Raw genomic sequence first — 19,866 nt, forward strand, 5'->3', positions numbered from 1 at the left:
ACTGCCAACCAAGGGGCGCCCTTTCTCCCCTGACACGCACAGTCCCGCTGTGTACCCGCCGCGCTGCCCGCAGCTGGACGCGCTGGCCGGCTGCCCCGCGGCGCTCCTGGAGCCCTTCCCCGCACACCAGTGGGGCGCGTCCCTCCCCCTCCTTGCGCCTCAGCCAACACTCACCTCCTCCTCCCCCCACCCTTCCCTCTGGCCTCAACAATAAAGACACGCCTGGCATCTTCAGGCCGTGGGAGTCAGAGAAGAGAGGACTGAGTGAGTGAGTGAGTGAGTGAGAGGTGAGAACAGCAGTGTGCCTGCTGGGAGCACCACGCGGCCAGTGAGCCTGACTGACTGACTCACTGACTGACTGACTGAGTGAGTGAGGCAAGGCCGCGGCAGCCGCGCGGCGTGAGGTGTTCGCTGCCCTGAGTCAGCACCAGGCTTGCTGTTCCTCACAGGTTCATTCCTTCACCCTTTTGCCTGCCCTCTTGACAACAAATAAAAAAAAAAAAAAGAAAAGAAATAATGAAATAGATAAAATAATAATTAATTGATTAATTAAGTAAATAACTAAACAATAATGATAATAATAATAATAATAATAATAATAATAATAATAATAATAATAATAATAATAATGATAATGATAATAATAATAATAATAAAACAAATATTAAACAAATACATAAATAAATGCATAGAAACACAACATATGCGTGTGTTGTAACCTTCCTGAGACTGGTGAGGCGACACACGCCGTGCGCTGCGCTGCGCTGCGTGCACACCGTGATTCTCCTGAGACTGGTGAGGCGACACACGCCGTGCGCTGCGCTGCGCTGCGTGCACACCGTGATTCTCCTGAGACTGGTGAGGCGACACACGCCGTGCGCTGCGCTGCGCTGCGTGCACACCGTGATTCTCCTGAGACTGGTGAGGCGACACACGCCGTGCGCTGCGCTGCGTGCACACCGTGATTCTCCTGAGACTGGTGAGGCGACACACGCCGTGCGCTGCGCTGCGCTGCGTGCACACCGTTATCAAGAGGTGCTTCAGACAATGGACACGTGGCAACACTGACAAAAGAAACACTGTTCTTGGCCAAAGTTAAAATACAATTTACGTTTCTGTGTAAAAAATAAAAAAGTAAATAAATAAATAATAAACAAATAAATAAATAAATAAAATAATTTTCACTAGACAAAGCAAGGTTGCTTGTTCGCAGTGACAAGAAGTACACGCCCTCACATCATCCTTAGAAAGGCCCCGCCTGGCCCGTGTGGCGGAGACACCCGCTTCCTGCGTCACTGTCTTGCTGCACGTCAGACCATCAGTACCACACACACACACACACACACACACACACACACACACACACACACTGACAACTGCCTGCCTGCGTGACGCGTGTGGCCATGTCAGGACCATCGCCAGAGGATATCCTGGCGTCACTCCGTCTGCACACATCTTGCCTCCCCGCGGCCACACGCCACACGCCACACGCCACACGCCTCCAGCCATGAAGAACACGACCGGCTTCCGCCTCCTCCTGCTCCTCCTCCCTCTGCTGCCGCTGCTGTTGGCGCCTGGAGGGTTGGTTGGCTGTGCACCCCCCGGGAAATGGCTCCTCACTGTCCAGACAACGGACGCTGGATACTACCACATTACCTCTGCAAACGCAACCTCGGATAAGAATATAACAGCCAGCATGTGCGTGCGCCCACACCATCACCTGAAAGTCGTGGTGGGAGTGGAAGGAAGCGACAAGTACCACAAAGAGTTCTTGCTGGAAAAAGACTGTTTCCCGGGTGACCAGCAGTGGTGGATGCTGTTGGTGGAGGTGGAGCTTTGGAACACAGACCCCAACACAGGGGAGACAAAATACAGTATTTTCATGCGGCTAGCAGAGTGTTCCAGGGTGTGTCACAAGACAGCCAGCACGCGAGGTCTTGAAAGCATCAACGTCTGGGCTTCAGGCGCCGCACAATGGACAGACTGCAACAACATCAATGAATTCCACCCACCCCTCTACTTTTGGAGGCACTTATACCTGTGCAGAGAAGTAAACTTTTCATCGCTCTCATTGATAACCCCTGCCACGCCCACACCATACCACCATGAATGCACGCCCCCACTTACTGTGCCCACCGGAGTTGCAGCAGGCGTAATTGCAGGAGCAGCAGCTGTGGTGGTGGTGGTGGTGGTGGTGGTGGTGGTGATGGTGTTCAAGCGGCGTGGTGAGGCAGCAGCGGAAGGTGAGTCTCTCTCTCTCTCTCTCTCTCTCTCTCTCTCTCTCTCTCTCTCTCTCCTCTCTCTCTCTCTCTCTCTCTCTCTCTCTCTCTCTCTTTAATGTAATAGTAACTTTTCCATTATTATTATTATTATTATTATTATTATTATTATTATTATTAGTAGTAGTAGTAGTAGTAGTAGTAGTAGTAGTAGTAGCAGAGGTAGCTGCAGCAGTAATAGTAGTAGCAATGATAGTAGTAGAAGTAGATCAGCAGTAGTATTAGTAGTAGTAGTAGTAGTAGTAGTAGTGGTAGCTGCTTTTTTTTTCTTTTATGTAGGAGTGACACTGGCCAAGGGCAACAAAAATCCAATAAAAAAAATGTCCACTGAAATGGCAGTCCCATAAAAGGGTCAAAGCAGTGGTCAAAAATTGCAGGATAAGTGTGTTGAAGCCTCCCTCTTGAAGGAATTCAAGTCATAGGAAGGTGGAAATACAGAAGCAGGCAGGGAGTTCCAGAGTTTACCAGAGAAAGGGATGAATGATTGAGAATACTGGTTAACTCTTGCGTTAGAGAGGTGGACAGAATAGTGGTGAGAGAAAGAAGAAAGTGTTGTGCAGCGAGGCTGTGGGAGGAGGGGAGGCATGCAGTTAGCAAGATCAGAAGAGCAGTTAGCATGAAAATAGCGGTAGAAGACAGCTAGAGATGCAACATTGCGGCGGTGAGAGAGAGGCTGAAGACAGTCAGTTAGAGGAGAGGAGTTGATGAGACGAAAAGCTTTTGATTCCATCCTGTCTAGAAGAGCAGTATGAGTGGAACCCCCCCCCAGACATGTGAAGCATACTCCATACATGGACGGATAAGGCCCTTGTACAGAGTTAACAGCTGGGGGGTGAGAAAAACTGGCGGAGACGTCTCAAGACACCTAACTTCATAGAAGCTGTTTTAGCTAGAGATGAGATGTGAAGTTTCCAGTTCAGATTATAAGTAAAGGACAGACCGAGGATGTTCAGTGTAGAAGAGGGGGACAGTTAAGTGTCATTGAAGAAGAGGGGATAGTTGTCTGGAAGGTTGTGTCCAGTTGATAGATGGAGGAATTGAGTTTTTGAGGCACTGAACAATACCAAGTTTGCTCTGCCCCAATCAGAAATTTTAGAAAGATCAGAAGTCAGGCGTTCAGTGGCTTCCCTGCGTGAACTGTTTACTTCCTGAAGGGTTGGACGTCTATGAAAAGACGTGGAAAAGTGCAGGGTGGTATCATCAGCGTAGGAGTGGATAGGACAAGAAGTTTGGTTTAGAAGGTCATTAATGAATAATAAGAAGAGAGTGGGTGACAGGACAGAACCCTGAGGAACACCACTGTTAATAGATTTAGGAGAAGAACAGTGACCGTCTACCACAGCAGCAATAGAACGGTCAGAAAGGAAACTTGAGATGAAGTTACAGAGAGAAGGATAGAAACCGTAGGAGGGTAGTTTGGAAATCAAAGCTTTGTGCCAGACTCTATCAAAAGCTTTTGATATGTCCAAGGCAACAGCAAAAGTTTCACCAAAATCTCTAAAAGAGGATGACCAAGACTCAGTAAGGAAAGCCAGAAGATCACCAGTAGAGCGGCCTTGACGGAACCCATACTGGCGATCAGATAGAAGGTTGTGAAGTGATAGATGTTTAAGAATCTTCCTGTTGAGGATAGATTCAAAAACTTTAGATAGGCAGGAAATTAAAGCAATAGGACGGTAGTTTGAGGGATTAGAACGGTCACCCTTTTTAGGAACAGGTTGAATGTAGGCAAACTTCCAGCAAGAAGGAAAGGTAGATGTTGACAGACAGAGCTGAAAGAGTTTGACTAGGCAAGGTGCAAGCACGGAGGCACAGTTTCGGAGAACAATAGGAGGGACCCCATCAGGTCCATGAGTCTTCCGAGGGTTTAGGCCAACAAGGCGAAGAATTTTAATAGGTAGCATGAAGTAGTCAGAGGGTGGAGGAGAGGGAGGAACAAGCCCTGAATCGTCCAAGGTAAAGTTTTTAGCAAAGGTTTGAGCGAAGAGTTCAGCTTTAGAGATAGATGTGATAGCAGTGGTGCCATCTGGTTGAAATAGAGGAGGGAAAGAAGAAGAAGCAAAGTTATTGGAGATATTTTTGGCTAGATACCAGAAATCACGAGGGGAGTTAGATCTTGAAAGGTTTTGACACTTTCTGTTAATGAAGGAGTTTTTGGCTAGTTGGAGAACAGACTTGGCATGGTTCCGGCCAGAAATATAAAGTGCATGAGATTCTGGTGATGGAAGGCTTAAATACCTTTTGTGGGCCACCTCTCTATCATGTATAGCACGAGAACAAGCTGTGTTAAACCAAGATTTGGAAGGTTTAGGACGAGAATAAGAGTGAGGAATGTACGCCTCCATGCCAGACACTATCACCTCTGACACGGTCTCTGACACGGAAGCAGTAGTCATTCCAAGGAAAATCAGCAAAATACCTCCTCAGGTTCCCCCAACTAGCAGAGGCAAAACGCCAGAGGCACCTTCGCTTAGGGGGATCCTGAGGAGGGATTGGAGTGATAGGACAAGATAAAGATATGAGATTGTGATCGGAGGAGCCCAACGGAGAAGAAAGGGTGACAGCATAAGCAGAAGGATTAGAGGTCAGGAAAAGGTCAAGAATGTTGGGCGTATCTCCAAGACGGTCAGGAATACGAGTAGGGTGTTGCACCAATTGCTCTAGGTCGTGGAGGATAGCAAAGTTGTAGGCTAGTTCACCAGGATGGTCAGTGAAGGGAGAGGAAAGCCAAAGCTGGTGGTGAACATTGAAGTCTCCAAGAATGGAGATCTCTGCAAAAGGGAAGAGGGTCAGAATGTGCTCCACTTTGGAAGTTAAGTAGTCAAAGAATTTCTTATAGTCAGAGGAGTTAGGTGAGAGGTATACAGCACAGATAAATTTAGTATGAGAGTGACTCTGTAGTCGTAGCCAGATGGTGGAAAACTCGGAAGATTCAAGAGCGTGGGCACGAGAGCAGGTTAAGTCATTGCGCACATAAACGCAGCATCCAGCTTTGGATCGAAAATGAGGATAAAGTAGGAGGGAACAGAAAAGGGGCTACTGTCAGTTGCCTCAGACACCTGAGTTTCAGTGAGGAAAGAAGATGAGGTTTAGAAGAGGAGAGGTGGTGTTCTTCAGATTGAAAATTAGATTTTAGATCGCGAATGAAGAAAAAGTTGACAGGGGTGTCAAGACACTTAGGGTCGTCGACAGAAAGACAGTCCGACCTGGGGACATTTATGGTCCCCTCCCCAGATGGGGACTCCGAGGCTGGTGTAGGAGTCGCCATGATGATTTTGAAATTTTTGAGTGAAGGGTGTGTGTGTTATTAGGTGCTTGTAGTTTTGTGTGGAGGAAGAGAGTTGTGTTTAGAGGGCAGGCTGTGACTGCCCCCTTGTGTTGTGAGACACAAAGGGAAACGTTCAGTGAGGTCACAGCTGGCTCTAATGATAAGTTCACAGCACCCCCTGAACAGTGCTGCACACCTCACTGGGAGTAATTATCGTTTCGGCAGGTGTCTACTGCCTCCTCCTGTGATTGCTGTGCTGCAGTAATAGTAGTTGTAATAGTAGTAGTAATAGTAGTAGTAGTAGTAGTAGTAGTAGTAGTAGTAGTAGTAGTAGTAGTAGTAGTAGTAGTAGCAGTAGTATTAGTGATATCAATCCTTTATTTTGTGTTCAGATGTAGCAATGCGCCCTGTGGAATCAGCACGTGAATAAGATGTCACCAGCCTGTGTGAGCCTGCTGGTGACAGACAAGACCCCACCACCAGCCTGTGTGAGCCTGCTGGTGACAGACAAGACCCCACCACCAGCCTGTGTGAGCCTGCTGGTGACAGACAAGACCCCACCACCAGCCTGTGTGAGCCTGCTGGTGATAGACAAGAACTCATGAATGGAACTGTTGACAGGCAAGGATCCGTGAGCAGCCTGTATGAAGCTTATGAAAACTTAGTGGCCACACAGCAGGGCTAGGGCCAGTATTACCACGCCTGCTTCACAGCTGGGTGTTGTCTGGTTCGTGAGTGCCCACGCATACTTCACAAGGAACACACTGCAGAACACGTGGGAAATAGCGACGCCATACTTGTGGCGAGTGTACCTGCACAGCCAACACACCTAATGTGCAATGTGCCATGTTCTGGTGCAATCTTGTCCATAAGGAATCAAGTTAACTTTGGCGAGGAAAGGACCAATGCACAGCCGAACGTCGCGCTGCTAACACTTCCCTCCCCCACACTCATTCCTGCCAACCGTTCAATTTGTGTCTTTTGTGTGTGTGTGTGTGTGTGTGTGTGTGTGTGTGTGTGTGTGTGTGTGTGTGTGTATGTGTGTGTGTGTGTGTGTTTATTGATTTATTCTTAAGCATTTCTTATTGTGACAAATTGTTTCTTTAAAAACTGTTGGGAGTTGTTGATTAAGTTTTTGCCTTGTGAATTTGTCACTGTTTGTTGCGTGTTGATGGTGACCCACCTATCCATAGTTAGTGTTGCAAGTGTTGCCATCTAGGACAGTCGTGCCACCTTTATCCATAGCTAGTGTTGCAAGTGTTGCCATCTGGGACAGTCGTGCCACCTTTATCCATAGCTAGTGTTGCAAGTGTTGCCATCTGGGACAGTCGTGCCACCTTTATCCATAGCTAGTGTTGCAAGTGTTGCCATCTGGGACAGTCGTGCCACCTTTATCCATAGTTAGTGTTGCAAGTGTTGCCCTCTGGGACAGTCGTGCCACCTTCACTATGGGCGCACGAACACAACACGCACACTGCCACAAGGAGCAGCGTGTGCCAGTACCTCAGAACTGCACTCACAGCCTCCGTCATGGAGCTTCCTGATCACTGCCTCCGTCACTGGGGAGGGACTGCCACACATGCCTGTGCAACACACACACACACACACACACACACACACAATGGTGGTAAGGCAGCAGACATTTAACTAACACTGTTTAATACAAGAGTAACGCACACTAGCATGGTTGTTATCTGATTGTAATGTGAACGTCTGCAGCGAGTAACGATGCGCGAGGTGAATCAAGTGTGCCACGCGCGCGAGCACTGCAGACAGCTGCGGCAGGACTGTGGGTGTGTGAGCTTTGTTGAGCGTCTTCCTTGTGCTGTGCTGCTTCATGGTCATGAGTACACGGCGCCGGCTGACTGTGTGGACCGCAGCCCTCCGCTTGTCAAATAAAGAATGAAGGTCACCTGTCATGAGTGCATTTCTTTCCTGTAACCCAAACAGTGATCAGACTTGGCCTGCTTTTGTTGCCACTGTGGCACTTCAGGCTGATTGCTGATGATCACTGTGTTCTTGCAGCTATCAGGTCCGATACGAGGAATATCAGGCCGGATACTGAATACCGGTGGCGTGTTCGCAGCTGTGCTCTTGTCTGTATCTGTCCTCTCCTTGACAACTAACGGAAGCTTGGCTGCTGTGAACACTGCCGGGCGTGCTTCACCTCTGTGCTTGGCCGCTCTTTACCCAAGGCTTCAGCCGTGGTGAGGGGGACAGCAGCGGACAGAGAACCTGGCGTCTCCAACGCGGCTGAAGGCTTGGTTAAAAGAGCGGCCAGACACAGGCCTGAAGTACACCACATCCTGCACAGTGCTCACAGCTGTCCGGCTTTCCTTTGTGAACAAAGAGCGGACGGCTGCGAACCAGGAGACAACTACGAACACACCAGGTAACAGTCACTATCCGGCCGCTTGTCGTCTATCCGCCCTGACAGACTGTTCGGTGCACCACTAATTGTTACACGCCTTGGGTTTTCTTGAAGACTCTTTAAAATCTACTGAGATGATTAGTTTAACTTCCATTTTTTTTTTCCCCAATTCACGATGCAGAATCCTTGTCAAACTGTCACCATTATCATGGAAACACTCTGGAAAACCCCCAGTGACCACCACGCACCACGCGGGGCCTGCTGCAAGTTGTCGAGGCGCGGCGCGAACCACGGACACTTCGCATCCAGTTCAACTTTTGCATTAATGGCAGTTTATTCCATTTACCGTTTTCTGTGACGCCTGATCACTTTGCACGACAGGCATAGTTTCATGAAGTGGTGCGCGTGGCATGCGGACAAACACATTTGCTCAGAGGAAGCAGTAGTTACTGGCTAGTTACGGGTTGTGTCACTCGAGTCGGCAGGGACGTCTCAGAACACCTAACTTCACAGAAGCTGTTTTAGCTAGAGATGAGATGTGAAGTTTCCAGTTCAGATTATAAGGACAGACCGAGGATGTTTAGTGTAGAAGAGGGGGACAGTTGAGTGTCACTGAAGAAGAGGGGATAGTTGTCTGGAAGGTTGTGTCGAGTTGATAGATGGAGGAATTGAGTTTCTGAGGCATTGAACAATACCAAGTTTGCTCTGCCCCAATCAGTGAGGCGTTCTGTGGCTTCCCTGCGTGAACTGTTTACTTGCTGAAGGGCTGGACGGCTTGGGACAGACGCAGACGAGAGCAGGGTGGCGCCCGCAGCGTGGGGGGTGGACACTTACATACGTGACAAGAATATTGATTTATCACTTTAAAAAAAAAATAGAATAAATAAATAAATAAATAAAATAAAACGCCATGAGAGAGAGAGAGAGAGAGAGAGAGAGAGAGAGAGAGAGAGAGAGAGAGAGAGAGAGAGAGAGAGAGAGAAAATGTTTCCCTATTTTACTATTCTCTCTCTCTCTCTCTCTCTCTCTCTCAATGACTACTACTACTACTACTACTACTACTACTACTACTACTACTAATAATAATAATAATAGTAATAAAACAACTCATCAAATTCATCCATTTTATTTTTTACTCAACCATTAATATTTTCTAATCTCTCTTTTTTTCTCATCAATTTTCTCTCCTTTTCTTCCCCATTCACACACACACACACACACACACACACACACACACACACACACACACACACAAACACTTTAATTTACATACAAATACGTCTCTCGTCTCTCACATCCCACTCAAATCCGTTCGTCTTTCTTTCCTCCCACTCAGAACTGCCTTAGCCCCTCTCTGTGTCACCCTTCGCGCCTCTCACCCTAATCCCACTCTCCATGAACTCTCAACACCACTCAGCTGCACTCGATCGCTCTCAATTTGGCTCATAAACACATCTGACGAGTTCCTCTTCTTCCCACTCTCCAATCTCCCTCACAGACTCAGCTCCACTCTGATCCCTCTCGAAGTAACAACCGCGTTCAAATGCTTTCAAAATCCCACTCGGATGCACCCGATCTCTCTTAATCCCTCTCACACGCACCCAATCCCACACAATCCTTCTCAATTCCACTTTTTAATCACTCACTCCCCCTCAGCTTCTATTGTGTGTGTTTCCCCACCCCGTTCTGTGTGTATCCCTCCAATCATCTCTCTCCCTCAGCCTCTCCAAGTTCCCACGGTCATCCTCCTCCTCCTTCCTCTCCTCCTCCTCCTCCTCCTCCTCCTTCAGCGCCTTCTCCTCCTCCTGCGTGAAGGTGGCGCGGTCTTGAAGACACCCGCGGCTCTTGCTGGGGTCTGGGAACCTGTTGGGGGGGGGGAGGAGGAGAAGCAAGAAAACAAGCGGAAAACGACATAGAGGAGGAGGAGGAGGAGGAGGAGGAGGAGGAGGAGAAGCAGATAAACCAGCGGAAAACGACATGGAGGAGGAGGAGGAGGAGGAGGAGGAGGAGGAGGAGGAGGAGGAGAAGAACAAAGTCATTATCAAGAATATTATCACTATTACTATCAGTGTTACTATTAATCATGCCTGTTCTTATCACCTAACACTAGAGAGAGAGAGAGAGAGAGAGAGAGAGAGAGAGAGAGAGAGAGAGAGAGAGAGAGAGAGAGAGAGAGAGAGATTGGAGTCTAGCGAAGTTACCACAAAAAAAAATAATAATAATAAATAAATATATAACAAAACGTGATATATTTTTAGGGCTGGCTAATCAAATATACAGTTTTTTTAATAACTTAATGTACCTTTTACTTTAAACTACCCTCCCCCCTCCCTCCCAGTCCCCTACACCCTGCCACACACTGCCAAACACTCGTAAACACACACAAACACATACTCACCATATTAAACTAAACCTTATACCGAAAATCTTATATTACCACCAGCTCCTTTTACTCTCTCCCACACTCCCAAACACAACCAAACACTTAAACACTCCCAAACACACCTAAACACTCCCAAACACACCTAAACACTCCCAAACACACCCATATACACCTAAACACTCCCAAACACACCTAAACACTCCCAAACACAACCAAACACACCTAAACACTCCCAAACACAACCAAACACTCCCAAACACAACCAAACACTCCCAAATACACCTAAACACTCCCAAACACACCTAAACACTCCCAAACACACCTAAACACTCCCAAACACAACCAAACACACCTAAACACTCCCAAACACAACCAAACACTCCCAAACACAACCAAACACTCCCAAATACACCTAAACACTCCCAAACACAACCAAACACTCCCAAACACAACCAAACACACCTAAACATTCCCAAACACACCTAAACACTCCCAAACACATCCAAACACTCCCAAACACACCTAAACACTCCCAAACACACCTAAACACTCCCAAACACAACCAAACACACCTAAACACTCCCAAACACAACCAAACACTCCCAAACACAACCAAACACTCCCAAATACACCTAAACACTCCCAAATACACCTAAACACTCCCAAACACAACCAAACACTCCCAAATACACCTAAACACTCCCAAACACACCTAAACACTCCCAAACACACCTAAACACTCCCAAACACACCTAAACACTCCCAAACACAACCAAACACTCCCAAACACAACCAAACACTCCCAAACACACCCAAACACTCCCAAACACACCTAAACACTCCCAAACGCCTCTCAAACACTCCCAAACTCACCCAAACACACCTAAACATTCCCAAACACACCTAAACACTCCCAAACACACCCATATACACCTAAACACTCCCAAACACACCCAAACACACCTTAACACATCCAAACACCCCATAAGCATCCCAGAACACAAACAAACGTACACTCACCATCCCTCTCTGACTCGTTGGTCATAAAACTCTTCAACGGTCATTGTGGGGTGACTGGGGTAGCCTAAGCCAAACACATTCCTTCGGCAGGCGTCTCTTGTGATTAAAATTGGCCTGAGAGAGAGAGAGAGAGAGAGAGAGAGAGAGAGAGAGAGAGAGAGAGAGAGAGAGAGAGAGAGAGAGAGAGAGAGAGAGAGAGGTTATTTGCGGTAGTATATTTTTCCCTCAGCGACCTGTGGCAGTGTCCGTACAAACGCACAAACTCATCACACCCTGTCTATTGTAAACATCCTTGGTGCCATGATAGGTTCCTGCGGTGCTCCACTAATCTCCTTCCCCCCAAGAGAATTTTCTGCCTCTCTGCACTATTTTCATTTCTCCATCTATTAGAAAACTGGACACTGGTTTCAAGGGCATTCCTTTTACACCAATATTTTCAAGAGTGATTAGTGGGGCAGCTTGTCAACACCTTTAAGTCCAAACACACTATCAACTCTTCCCTCTCTCTTGTGCAGCACCAGTAACCCTAACAAGTTCATTATACACAATCTTCCCCTCTCTAAAAGCCAAGCTGTGTGTCTGTCAGTCTTGCATTTCCTTCTAAATATTCCCACACTCTGACACGCCCCGTTAACCCTCTTTCCACATGCTGCTGCTGCCACACTTGTTGGCACTGGTCTGTACCTGAAGGCTGGTGCTCATGGCCACTCTTGCAGGTGACACAATGATGACTCTTCTCCAATCTTTCTCAAGCACATTCCACCCCATGCAAGTCTCTCCTACTCACACGAACTCAAAAACCCTTTTAATCACACTCGGACTCACCCAATCCCAGTGAACCTATTCTATACAGCCTCTAATCCCACTCGCATTCACCCAATCCTACACAAAACCTTTCAAATCCCATCAAATGTCTCTTAATCCCACTCAAAACTAGTTAATCACAATGAAATCCCTCTCAATTTAGCCAATCCTTGTTTTAGTGAGCACAGTGACACGAGGCACCTTGCTGGCTCACTGGTGCTGCATTCCACTGTACTCCATCTGGCTCCTGGGCTTTCTGTCATCTTCCTCATGTCCCTCCCAGTCATCTCACTCCTAGTCATGTCACTCACAGTCAATCTGCACTCACTTCGCCACCTCAGGTCTGACGCACACAGGAGCACACTCAGGAAGCTTTCATTCGCCACTCCTGCCATCTCTGCTTCCCTGCACAGCTCTGTCATTAATCATCAACGTGTCATTTATTCCTTTTCGGTTTTGATTTTTCCATTTACGTGTCTAAGAAAAGTCCTGGGTCATCTTTGCACTCGTCCACAATGCCTCTTTTGTGGTTGTCTGTTTCTCCTCTTCGTACCCTTGGGAGTTCATTTATCACTCTTTTGTATCTCCCGGTTTTCTTGTGTTTTCTCCTTCATTTATTCATGTCATTTCTCTTCCTTTTCTTGCTTTACATCTTGAACCATTCCTGCTTACTGTCTCTGTCTTCTTTCTCTGCCACAAATCTCTTCACATCTTCTCTGCAGTGTTTTTTCTCCTCCTCCATTAATTTCATGTCATTTCTCTTCCTTTTCTGACCTCCTCACATCTTGAACCATTCCTGCTTACTGTCTGTCTTCTTTCTCTACCACAAATCTCCTTACACCTTCTCTGCAGCTTTCTTCCACTGCCATGCGAGTCTGTGCATTAAAATTTCTTACAACTTCAAAATCCGTCCTTGTACCGTCCAATTCCACGATCATCTTTTTTCACTCACTTTCACTACATTCTGTCACTGTATTGCCATGTTTACTTATCCGAGTCTTTGTGTCACTTTCACCATCACCCCTGGCTCCACGTGAGGGTTCCTCTTTGCCGCTAAAACGGTATTTTCATCCACCCACCATGTCATCGGGTTGGTCACAGGTGGTCTCGACAACTCTCCTTTCTAGCTCTCCTGCCTCCCCTCGTGACCAATCTTTCCATTTCATATTCTCACAGTTGAAGTCGCCCACGCTTGTTATGTTACAAGCAGAATATTGGCTAAAAAAACATGTCTTTTGAGTGTTTTTGAGCGTCTATCACCTGTGCTCATCAAACGCTCCATTGGTCTTCTTGCATCCTTCATCTTTTCATTGTCTAGTGAAACGTATCCAGTAAAATCTTCCTCCTCCTCCTCTCTACTCCACCTTCACTCTTGTCACTGCTAATCCTCCTTCAGATATCACCTCATTTACAAGCAGGTCTCTCTCTTCACTAGTATGACTCATTCCTTGTGTTTCTCTCTAGTTTTTCACAAGTGCTCTTCTTCCCCTGTGCTGAGGTGAGTGCCAGCCAGTCTTTGTCATTCCTACCACATTCCGTGCATCTTTCTCTCCTCCTGGACCAAGCTCAGCTATTTCTTCCACTTCTCCTGCTGCTTCAAAACATTAAACAGGCTACGAGGTGTGAAATCTATTCCTTTTAATCCCTTGTCTTCTTGTACATGCTTATAAACCCTTCATGTGTTGCTTCTAGTGTTCTGAATTGTTCCTTATTGCACTGAGAGTCTTAAGCCGTCGTTTCATTCCACGTGGGCTGATAATGGCAACTTATTTTCTTAGCTATCCACTTCTTCATTATGTCTCAAAATTTTCCGTTTCTTCTTCTCCTTCCGCCTCTTATTTCTCCTGCCCCGTTCCACCAGTCTCATTTTCTTCCTTCCATCCTCACTCACATTTCTCCTGACCCATGTATCCTTACGCTCCATCCCCTCCGTGTGCTTTCACCCTCATTTACCTAATTTTGTCACTTCAGTCACTGGTGCTGCTGTGACGCCTCCTTCGCTGTTGTCCTCTTTCACTCCAAACATGCAATACTTTTTAGTCCACTGTCTTTCCCCAAATTTTCTTTCTTTGGTTACTTTAACGACTGTTTTAGCTATTTCTCCCTTTTCTCTTATCTTGCAGTGTGTGTGTGTGTGTGTTTGTACGTGCAGCCTAACACTTCTCTGCTGCCAAAATAGTGTTAGGTTTTCATTTCTTTCAAGAGTTCGTTCACCAGGCTGGAGGTCGTTCAGTAATGCATATGGAAAGACAACTATTGGTGTTTTAGTTCCCTTAAACCAAGCAACTTATTGGGGTGTAGTGGTGTGGTGTGCGGGGTGAGGGCAGTGGTGGTGGTGGTGTTAGGAGCCTGCCACTGTCACACCCCATTCAAGAAGAGAGAGGACCAGAGGCAGCCAGGTGGAAGAGGAGTCAGACCCAATAAAATATCCTTGGGGGTGTCTTGGGGTGTCCTGGGGGTGTCTTGCAAGGGCAGGGCAGCCAGGAAGGGAGCAGCCACACACAGGATGCCCTTGCTGGGACTCACAACACTGCCACCTCCTGTTCAATGCATTACTTCAGTTTATCTTGAAATGTGTGGCTTTTGTTGATGGACGGATGAAAGACTAGATCACGTGATAGTACAAGAAGAAACATCAGATTTTGGCAGCAAGGTAAACAAACAAGCAGCCACACACTGGATGCCCTTGCTAGGACTCACAACACTGCCACCTCCCGTTCAATGCATTACTTCAGTTTATCTTGAAATGTGTGGCTTTTGTTGATGGACGGATGAAAGACACTAGATCACGTGACAGTACGAGAAGAAACATCAGATTTTGGCAGTAAGGTAAACAAGGCACAGTACACACAGTTGGTCCACACACCTTGACCTAACTACACACTGCATGGAGCCCTTCACACACAGCCACCATGGGGACCTTAAGTAGCCCCCACACATGAGCAATTCACTGTGGGGCTGCTCCAAGCGACACCCCAGGCCCACAGTGCTGTACTCCTCTGTGCTCCGCCACCGACAGGCCTGACGTTTGTGATGGAAACAACACAACATGGAAGTTTACCTGTGTTGCACCTGTCTGTCTGTCTGTCTATCTGTCTGTCTGTCTGTCTGTCTGTCTGTCTGTCTGTCTGTCTGTCTCTCTGCTGTATTTAACCTAGCTGTGTTTTGTCAGTCTGTTCCTTGTTAGGTTAGGTTAAGTTAGGTTAGGTTAAGTTAGGTTAGGTTAGGTTAGGTTAGGTTAGGTTATTTATCGATGTGTGGGAACCTTCCTTTTGTGTCTGCATAGTGAAGGCTACATGGAAGACAGAGGAGGAGGTGGACACAGACTGGCTTACTAGTGAGGCAGAGAAGTGGATGGTGTGGTGTGTGCACTGAAGGCTACACCACTGAGGCTGACAACATCCTACAAAACAAAGAATTCCTTACGTCTGTCTATACACCAGGCTGGCAATCCCACACGGGGCCGCCCAGACAAGGTGGCACCACACACACACACACACACACACACGGTCCTGTCAGCCCCTGGTGGAAAGGGAGAGTCTCGTGGACCACACTGCTACACCCTGACACTAAAAATTAATGTTTCTAAGAATTTATAAAGTCAGAGATTTTTACAAGCAGACTAGACTCATTCTGAGCTTATTTTTCTTTATACAAGAGGAGAAAAACTTTGCTGTGTTACAAGGTGTGTGTGTGTGTGTGTGTGTCTGTGTGTCTGTGTGTGTGCGTGTGTATACAAACAACAAACACACATTTAAAGGAAAAAAACATGATATTTACAGTACACATATGATCATACAAGTGTCTGTTTACAAGTAATACACAAAACACTGAGAGAGAAAAAAAAAATAATAATTTACAACTCAAATAAAGTACATTACAAAAAATAAATAAAATAAAAAAATAAATAAAAAAAATAATTAATTAAAAAAACAACAACTAAAACACAACACAAACCAAACACACAAACAAACACACACACACTTACTTAAGGGGGACACCAGGTGGGGCAGCGGTGGTGGTGGTGGTGGCGGCGGTGGTGGTGGCGGACTCTTTTAATTTTAACATGGAAATTTTCTGCAACATTTGTCTCTCTATTGTCACACTCTCCAGCTCCTCCACACTGAGAGAGAGAGAGAGAGAGAGAGAGAGAGAGAGAGAGAGAGAGAGAGAGAGAGAGAGAGAGAGAGAGAGAGAGAGAGAGAGAGAGAGAGAGAGAGAGAGAGATTAGTTCATTTGCAAACATAGTAATTTTCTTGTTTTTCTCAGTTTTCTTTAATTTATCTGTCCATTTACATATCTATCTTCTGTCTGTCTATCTATTTATTCATTCATCCATCTATCTATCTATCTATCTATCTATATATATCCATCCATTTTCTATCTATCTATCTTTCTTTTATTGCTTGTACTTTAATGAAATCTTTATGCACTGTAAAAATACACAAAACACCCCATTCTCTCTCTCTCTCTCTCTCTCACACACACACACACACACACACACACATGGCCGAATCACTAAACATTCCGCAGGTAAGCCTCAGAACTGTAATCCAAACGTCGGGCACCAAACCACAAGCTGGCTGCGCAAATTTATCACACACACATGCCACCCGCACAGTTCAGGAGTTTCCGATCGTGTCGGCAGCCTTGAGGTCATAGGGTCGGCAGGCTTGAGTGGCGATATAGAAACAAGAAGTGCGGAAAAAAAATGTATACCACGATGGTTAGGTTCCGGTAGGCCTATGGGTCAATGGTTACCGATGCACACACACACACACACACACACACACACCTACCTGTCACACACAAATTTCTTGACTAATTTAAGCTGGTATTCCCTCAAAAGTTCCTCATCCAGCCCCTTCTTGTCCAACACTCCCTTCAGCTCAGCCAGGTGCCCCTCCAGCTCCTTCCTCTCTCTGTAACGCTGTATCTTGTCCTGCCTCTGTCTTGCCATGGCCTGGAGCTCCTGCAGAAGGGAGGTGGTGGTGGTGGTGATGGTCGTTAGGCTAAAGGGATGTTTGTATTGGTGTTGCATATATGTGTGTGTGTGTGTGTGTGTGTGTGTGTGTGTGTGTGTGTGTGTGTGTGTGTGTGTGTGAATATCTATGTTAATAAATACATACATACATACATACATACATACATACATACATACATACATACACATATTGTCCTTATAGAAAAATAATCTGGGAACTTACAATGACACACAGTATAGAAGTTACAGAAGTAGTAGTAGTAGTAGTAGTAGTAGTAGTAGTAGTAGTAGTAGTAGTAGTAGTAGTAGTAGTAGTAGTGTACGAGGCATGATTTCAAACAAGATGAACCAAAAAAATATGAAAAAAAGAATAATTATCAGAAGAGAAAGAGAAGCAAGATAGGGAACAGAAAGTAGACACAAAACAAAACGAAAAAAAAAAAAAAAAAAAAAAAAAAAAACTAATAAAAACACAAACAAACACACATACACAAAACAAAAAAAACACACAAACAAACAAAACAAAATATAAACACCGGCGACCCCTTACAATGAACAGCAAACCCTTTATCTAACCGCAAAGGGGAGAGTGTCGTCTGCCCTCATCGGCGCGTCAACAACTCCCTCCCACCGGCCGCAGCTAACACTAACCATGCCTTAAACCACGTGCAGGGAATTTGAAGTACGTTGTTATTGAAGTTATGAGTACTGATGTGACGGTTACAGCCTTAAAGAGAGAGAGAGAGAGAGAGAGAGAGAGAGAGAGAGAGAGAGAGAGAGAGAGAGAGAGAGAGAGAGAGAGAGAAATATTGCACAAATCAAACCAAGACATACATACATACATACATACATACACACACACACACACACACACACACACACACACACACACACACACAAATAAAATAAAAACCTGAAAACAAAAAAAAAAGGAAAAAAAAAAATTAATAAACAAACAAAAACACACACACAAAAAAAATAAAATGGAAAAAAACACACAAAACAAAACACAGAAAAAATAAACAAACAAACAAACAAAAACAAACAAACAAACCTGAGGAGTGGGCTGTGAACCACCACCACCACCACCACCACCACCTTTCCTCTTCTTCCCCTGCTCCTCCTCCTCCTCCTCTTCCTCCTCCTCCTCCTCCAGAAATTTAGGGGCCTTATCCATCACCCCATACTCAAAAGACCTCCGCAAAAAGTCCCTAAAGTAAACGGCAGCCAATCGGAGTGCTTCTGGCCTGTCTGTGTCTGTACGTTTGAGTGTGAGAGAGCCGAGGAGGGCAGGGAGGAGGAGTAGCTTAATGGAGGAGGTCGGGAGGTCATCCAGGGTCTCGTTGCTGCTAAACACGCCAGTCTCCGAGGCCACGACTGTTGTGCGGATCAACCCTGCAATGGCGGTCTTTATTTGGTCCTAGAGAGAGAGAGAGAGGGAGGGAGTGGGTTAGTTTGTGTGGGAGGGAGAGAGGGAGGGTTTGTGTGTGTGTGTGTGTGTGTGTGTTTCGTTAACATGCCTGTCTTGTGTTTTATTTATTTATTTTTTCAAGGATAAAACAAAAAATACGAGTATAAACTAACAAAAAATAATAACAGCTTTTGAATAACAAAGAATATGAATAAATAAACTCAGATACCTGAAAACAATAAAAATTAAATATAAACGATAATAACAAAAATTACAACTTTTAAATAACAAATAAACAAATCGACACCACTGCCCAGACCCACAATTCCCTGCTCATTTCAAGGTCACCCAGGTACTGTTCCCCTTAATTAACCCATCCCAGGGGCGCCTCTCCCTTACCTGCAACTGTGGGTCAGCGGTGGGCAGCGTGGAGGCCTCTATTTCCCGGTACAAGGCCAAATACTTGTCGAAGGGCCGCGGCTAAACTCCCATCCTCACCCGCCATCTTTGTTTTGGTGATCGCGGGGCTAAATGTTTTGTACACATGGCGGGTATTGTTGATTTTTGGGGTTTTGAGATGAGTATGAAATTAATTATTCCTAGTAAAATTATAAAATGGTTTAATTACATTTTACATGCACGTGACATGGTAAAAAGATTATTAAAAGGTGTCTGAGTTGCGGCTAAATATATTGTAGACATGGCGAGTCAGTGTTCATTTTTGAGGTTTTATGTTAAATATACAACCAATTATTGCTAAAAAAATAGAAAATGTTTTATTTATTATACTTTCTATTCAAATAAAATTGTAAAACAAAGGATTATTATGTGTATTGAGTTGGGTTAAAATATTTTATACCATTATTTTTCTCTCATTCAAAGCACGAAATACACTTAATTATTGTAGATAACACTTAATATTGAACTTAATTATGTTTTGGAGTTTTAAGATGTATACGTAATAAATTATTGCAGAAAAAATATGTAATAGTTTATTTAAAACTTCCATTCAAATAACACAGTGAAGGCCCATTCACACACATCAGTGGCTTATCGCTGCCGCGTCCACTCAGTCCGTCACTGTCAGTGAAAGATACCGTACTTTGAATTCGGCTGACACATTAACAGTTCCACACGTGTCCGGCAAAGACGAGCCACCGTGCTGACTCTGTGGCTGTTCCTTCCACGCGCCGTGAATGTGAATACTGTCACTTCCAACATTCAGTTTTCCACGGTCGCTGGGCAAGAGGAGTGAGTCTGTCCACAGGATGCAGGGTGGGTGACTCAGGGGTGGTTGTGTCATCTGTTGTGGTGCTCCGTCACTGCCAAGGTACACACACACAGCT

General features: G+C 45.6%; 2 protein-coding genes and 2 long non-coding RNA genes across 5 annotated transcripts in view; 1 reads left to right on the forward strand and 3 right to left on the reverse strand.

The window, feature by feature from the left end:
- Positions 1-1,335, reverse strand: part of LOC135096517 (uncharacterized) — a 1,911-nt gene extending 576 nt beyond the window's left edge. Inside the window, exons 1-3 of the long non-coding RNA XR_010264766.1 lie at positions 1,237-1,335; positions 720-1,115; positions 1-478 (exon numbers count right to left, since the gene is read on the reverse strand). The exon at positions 1-478 is cut by the window's left edge and continues 576 nt beyond it. This is a non-coding gene — a long non-coding RNA (uncharacterized LOC135096517). The remainder of the gene's footprint in view (positions 479-719; positions 1,116-1,236) is intronic.
- On the forward strand, positions 1,328-7,464 carry LOC135096516 (uncharacterized). Its single transcript, XM_063998050.1, has 2 exons — positions 1,328-2,243; positions 5,940-7,464. Exons 1-2 carry the CDS (start codon positions 1,508-1,510, stop codon positions 5,975-5,977), a joined length of 774 nt encoding a protein of 257 aa, XP_063854120.1. The 5' UTR covers positions 1,328-1,507; the 3' UTR covers positions 5,978-7,464.
- Positions 7,465-9,028: 1,564 nt separating this feature from the next.
- On the reverse strand, positions 9,029-19,077 carry LOC135096518 (immunoglobulin-binding protein 1-like). 2 transcript variants are annotated; one of them, XM_063998051.1, is made up of 6 exons: positions 18,920-19,077; positions 18,164-18,529; positions 16,925-17,097; positions 16,114-16,248; positions 11,322-11,435; positions 9,029-9,781 (listed from the first exon to the last, which is right to left on the reverse strand). In XM_063998051.1, exons 2-6 carry the CDS (start codon positions 18,284-18,286, stop codon positions 9,571-9,573), a joined length of 756 nt encoding a protein of 251 aa, XP_063854121.1. In that variant the 5' UTR covers positions 18,287-18,529; positions 18,920-19,077; the 3' UTR covers positions 9,029-9,570. The 2 variants fall into 2 exon arrangements, with proteins under 2 accessions (XP_063854121.1, XP_063854122.1); XM_063998052.1 differs by lacking the exon at positions 18,164-18,529 and having other exon boundaries at positions 18,920-19,038.
- On the reverse strand, positions 11,438-16,107 carry LOC135096519 (uncharacterized). Its single transcript, XR_010264767.1, has 2 exons — positions 11,996-16,107; positions 11,438-11,957 (listed from the first exon to the last, which is right to left on the reverse strand). It is a non-coding gene; the product is annotated as an uncharacterized LOC135096519 (long non-coding RNA).
- Positions 19,078-19,866: the final 789 nt, after the last annotated feature.

This window comes from Scylla paramamosain, unplaced genomic scaffold (genome assembly GCF_035594125.1).
Source record: "Scylla paramamosain isolate STU-SP2022 unplaced genomic scaffold, ASM3559412v1 Contig4, whole genome shotgun sequence".
Taxonomy (NCBI): Eukaryota; Metazoa; Arthropoda; class Malacostraca; order Decapoda; family Portunidae; genus Scylla; species Scylla paramamosain.

What these genes read in the sequence shown, in the direction of transcription:
- LOC135096516 (XM_063998050.1), top strand. Translation starts at nt 1,508, where the DNA reads ATGAAGAACACGACCGGCTTCCGCCTCCTCCTGCTCCTCCTCCCTCTG. An exon ending in TGGTGAGGCAGCAGCGGAAG is followed by an intron (nt 2,244 to 5,939) that starts GTGAGTCTCTCT and finishes TTTTGTGTTCAG; the next exon opens with ATGTAGCAATGCGCCCTGTG.
- LOC135096518 (XM_063998051.1), bottom strand. Translation starts at nt 18,286, where the DNA reads ATGGATAAGGCCCCTAAATTTCTGGAGGAGGAGGAGGAGGAAGAGGAG. An exon ending in GTTCACAGCCCACTCCTCAG is followed by an intron (nt 17,098 to 18,163) that starts GTTTGTTTGTTT and finishes TCCCTTCTGCAG; the next exon opens with GAGCTCCAGGCCATGGCAAG. An exon ending in CCACCTGGTGTCCCCCTTAA is followed by an intron (nt 11,436 to 16,113) that starts GTAAGTGTGTGT and finishes TCTCTCTCTCAG; the next exon opens with GCCAATTTTAATCACAAGAG.